Source organism: Primulina huaijiensis, chromosome 17 (assembly GCF_012295235.1).
Source record: "Primulina huaijiensis isolate GDHJ02 chromosome 17, ASM1229523v2, whole genome shotgun sequence".
NCBI lineage: Eukaryota > Viridiplantae > Streptophyta > Magnoliopsida > Lamiales > Gesneriaceae > Primulina > Primulina huaijiensis.
In genome coordinates this window covers 7,973,561-7,976,182 of record NC_133322.1, presented here as the reverse complement: position 1 = coordinate 7,976,182, position 2,622 = coordinate 7,973,561, and the positions used below count along the sequence as shown (strand labels likewise).

General features: G+C 33.3%; 1 protein-coding gene across 1 annotated transcript; it reads left to right on the top strand.

Annotated features, from left to right (window-relative positions):
• Positions 1-1,474: 1,474 nt before the first annotated feature.
• Positions 1,475-2,295, top strand: LOC140963018 (pectinesterase inhibitor 3-like). The gene has a single exon (XM_073422219.1). The coding sequence runs from the start codon at positions 1,583-1,585 to the stop codon at positions 2,144-2,146; it is 564 nt and encodes a 187-aa protein (XP_073278320.1). The 5' UTR covers positions 1,475-1,582; the 3' UTR covers positions 2,147-2,295.
• The last annotated feature ends 327 nt before the right edge of the window (positions 2,296-2,622 follow it).

Here is a 2,622-nt window from a genome sequence, read left to right as displayed (position 1 = left end):
TCTGGTACTAATATATGATTTTTGAGTACCCAGACATGTTTAACAAATGTTGGTATTAATGACACATTTTTAGATGAAAATCAATACAAAATATTGAAAATTTGGTATTAATATATAATATTTGAGTACCAATTGTTTTAGATTTGTTACAAAGGATAAGATTTTGAATATAAAATTAGAATAACTTTATTAATATCAACATTTGCTTCACATATTTGGGTACTCAAAAATCATGTATAAATGTCAGATCTGAAACATTTAGTACTCAAATATCATATATTAGTATCACATTTTCGATTTTCATCCAAAAAGACAAAAGTGTCATTAATAACAATATTTGTTATATATCTTTTGTACTCAAAAATATTATATTAATATCATAAATGAAACATTTGGTAATCATATTAGTCACATATTTTTTATTTTGTATCGATTTTTATACTAGAAAAGACACGTGAGCTCACATAGTACAAACACATAATTGTTGGGACAGAAATTAATCGTAAATTTAAAGTTAGTTGTGAATATTTACAACAAATTTACCTTTATAACAATGGGTACTGCGACTTTAATTTGTGCGGAAATACATGATTGAGTACTTTTAGCAGAAAAATTAGGTAGGAGTTAATGGTTGTTGACAAATGCCGACACTGCATAAGCCAACCCTTGCATACTACCACTGTACTGCTGCAACCAAGCCCACCTCTGCATTTACTATAATGGAACCTATATTGTTTTTAATATTTTTTTAAAAATAAATGGGTGATGTTATTCAATTTTTATCAATAAATTTCTCAAACCTATTATTTCCTTAAATTAAAAATTTTCAAATAAATATCTTGGATAAAAACTTAATATTAATCAATCTCTAATTTGGTCCAAATTTACCGCAATATTTGATTATGGAATAATGTCACACTTCTCGTTTGAATGTGATCAAGATTTGTATATTATCTTGAATTTTTTGGTTCAGCTTTATTATGTTTATCGTGAAAGTAACACGGTTTTTGATGCATTGGCTACTTTTGATCATAGATAGATGTCCATACTATTTTGTCTTTAAAAGGAAATGGAGAAAGGAAAAGATAATTTATTAAAGGAGAAATTGCATTTTTTTTTGTGGTTTATTTCATTGTTATTTCAGTATCTTATAGTTTTAGTCATGTATTTTTCAATTTTTTGAAAGTTTTAATGATTTTTTATCGACATCTGATATAAGATTGTATACATCAGCATCATTTTCATGTCACGTAAGCTTCACATAAAAAAAACTATTGTTAAAAAAAGAACTAGTTGACTAAGATTAAAATTTGATAGTATAAAAATTAAAAACATGAAAAAAAATATATGACCAAAGTTACAATTTTCTTTTTTATTAAATAATTTAAAATAAATATAAAATTGAGATATTTGATTTTATTTTTTGAAAAAATATTTAATTTTATTGCCATGAATTAGAAATATAAAATGAAGCCTAACCTTCCTACCAAAAAACAAAGGTCCAAAGTCTTCAACTACCATAAGAATCTCCGAACCGCCGTTCGCCGACAGTGGCATTGTCTACTGAAACCTTCAGCCCACCATGGCAACAACACTCGATCTCTCATTCTCCATCCTCCTGCTCCTCCTCCTCTCACCGCTATTTCAGACAACCCAAGCAGACAAAAACGACCTAGTCCGCTCCTCCTGCGTCCACGCCAGCTACCCCGACATCTGCCTGCGGACCCTCTCCTCCTACGGCGGCTCTGCCAGCACCCCCCGAGACCTCGCTCTGGCAGCGGTGAGGGTGAGCATCGCCCGCGTGCGAAAGGCCTCTGATTTCCTCTCCAACTTGAAGGGCATCGCGAGAAGAGAGCGTGGAGCCCTCACCGACTGCGTGGAGCAGATGGGGGACTCCGTGGACGAGCTGAGCAAGACGCTATCGGCCCTGAAGAACCTCCGCCGCGGCGGAGATTTCCGGTGGCAGATGAGCAATGCGGAGACGTGGGTCAGCGCCGCGTTGAGCAACGAGGAAACTTGCCTCGACGGATTCAAGGATATCAGCGGACATGTACGCTCCGACGTGCGGCGGAGCATGACGAACGTGGCCAGAGTTACCAGTAATGCGCTGTATCTCATCAACCTTCTCGACGATAATCGCCGGTGAAATTACTATGCTCCTTAAAATATTGTCGGAAGATAGAGCTTATATATTATGTACGGAATCTGGAACTCTACTGTGTTAATGTTTCTGTTATAAGGTTTTATAATATCAACGTGTTATTTTGATATATAATTCAGTGTACAAATTTCGTATCATATTTCATAATAGTTATTTTATAAATTTTTCTTATAATTTGATAATAAGTTTACATATTAGTTATAATAAATAACTCAATTTAGTTATGTAATCAAGTTCATCTATTTGTTTCATTAACACAAAATTGTTATAAGACCATCTCAAAAGTGATTTTGAGACATATCTCGATCCGACATCAATCATAAAAAAATATTATTTTTGACTACATATATGTATGGTATAATGAAATAATTCTATTAGATATCAGGACATATATATCAAAATGTTGGCAAAAACTTGTGTGAGACGGTCTCACGTCTCGTATTTGTGAGACGGATATCTTA

Excerpts from the sequence above, each read along its gene's own strand:
- LOC140963018 (XM_073422219.1), top strand. The coding sequence starts at position 1,583 with ATGGCAACAACACTCGATCTCTCATTCTCCATCCTCCTGCTCCTCCTC.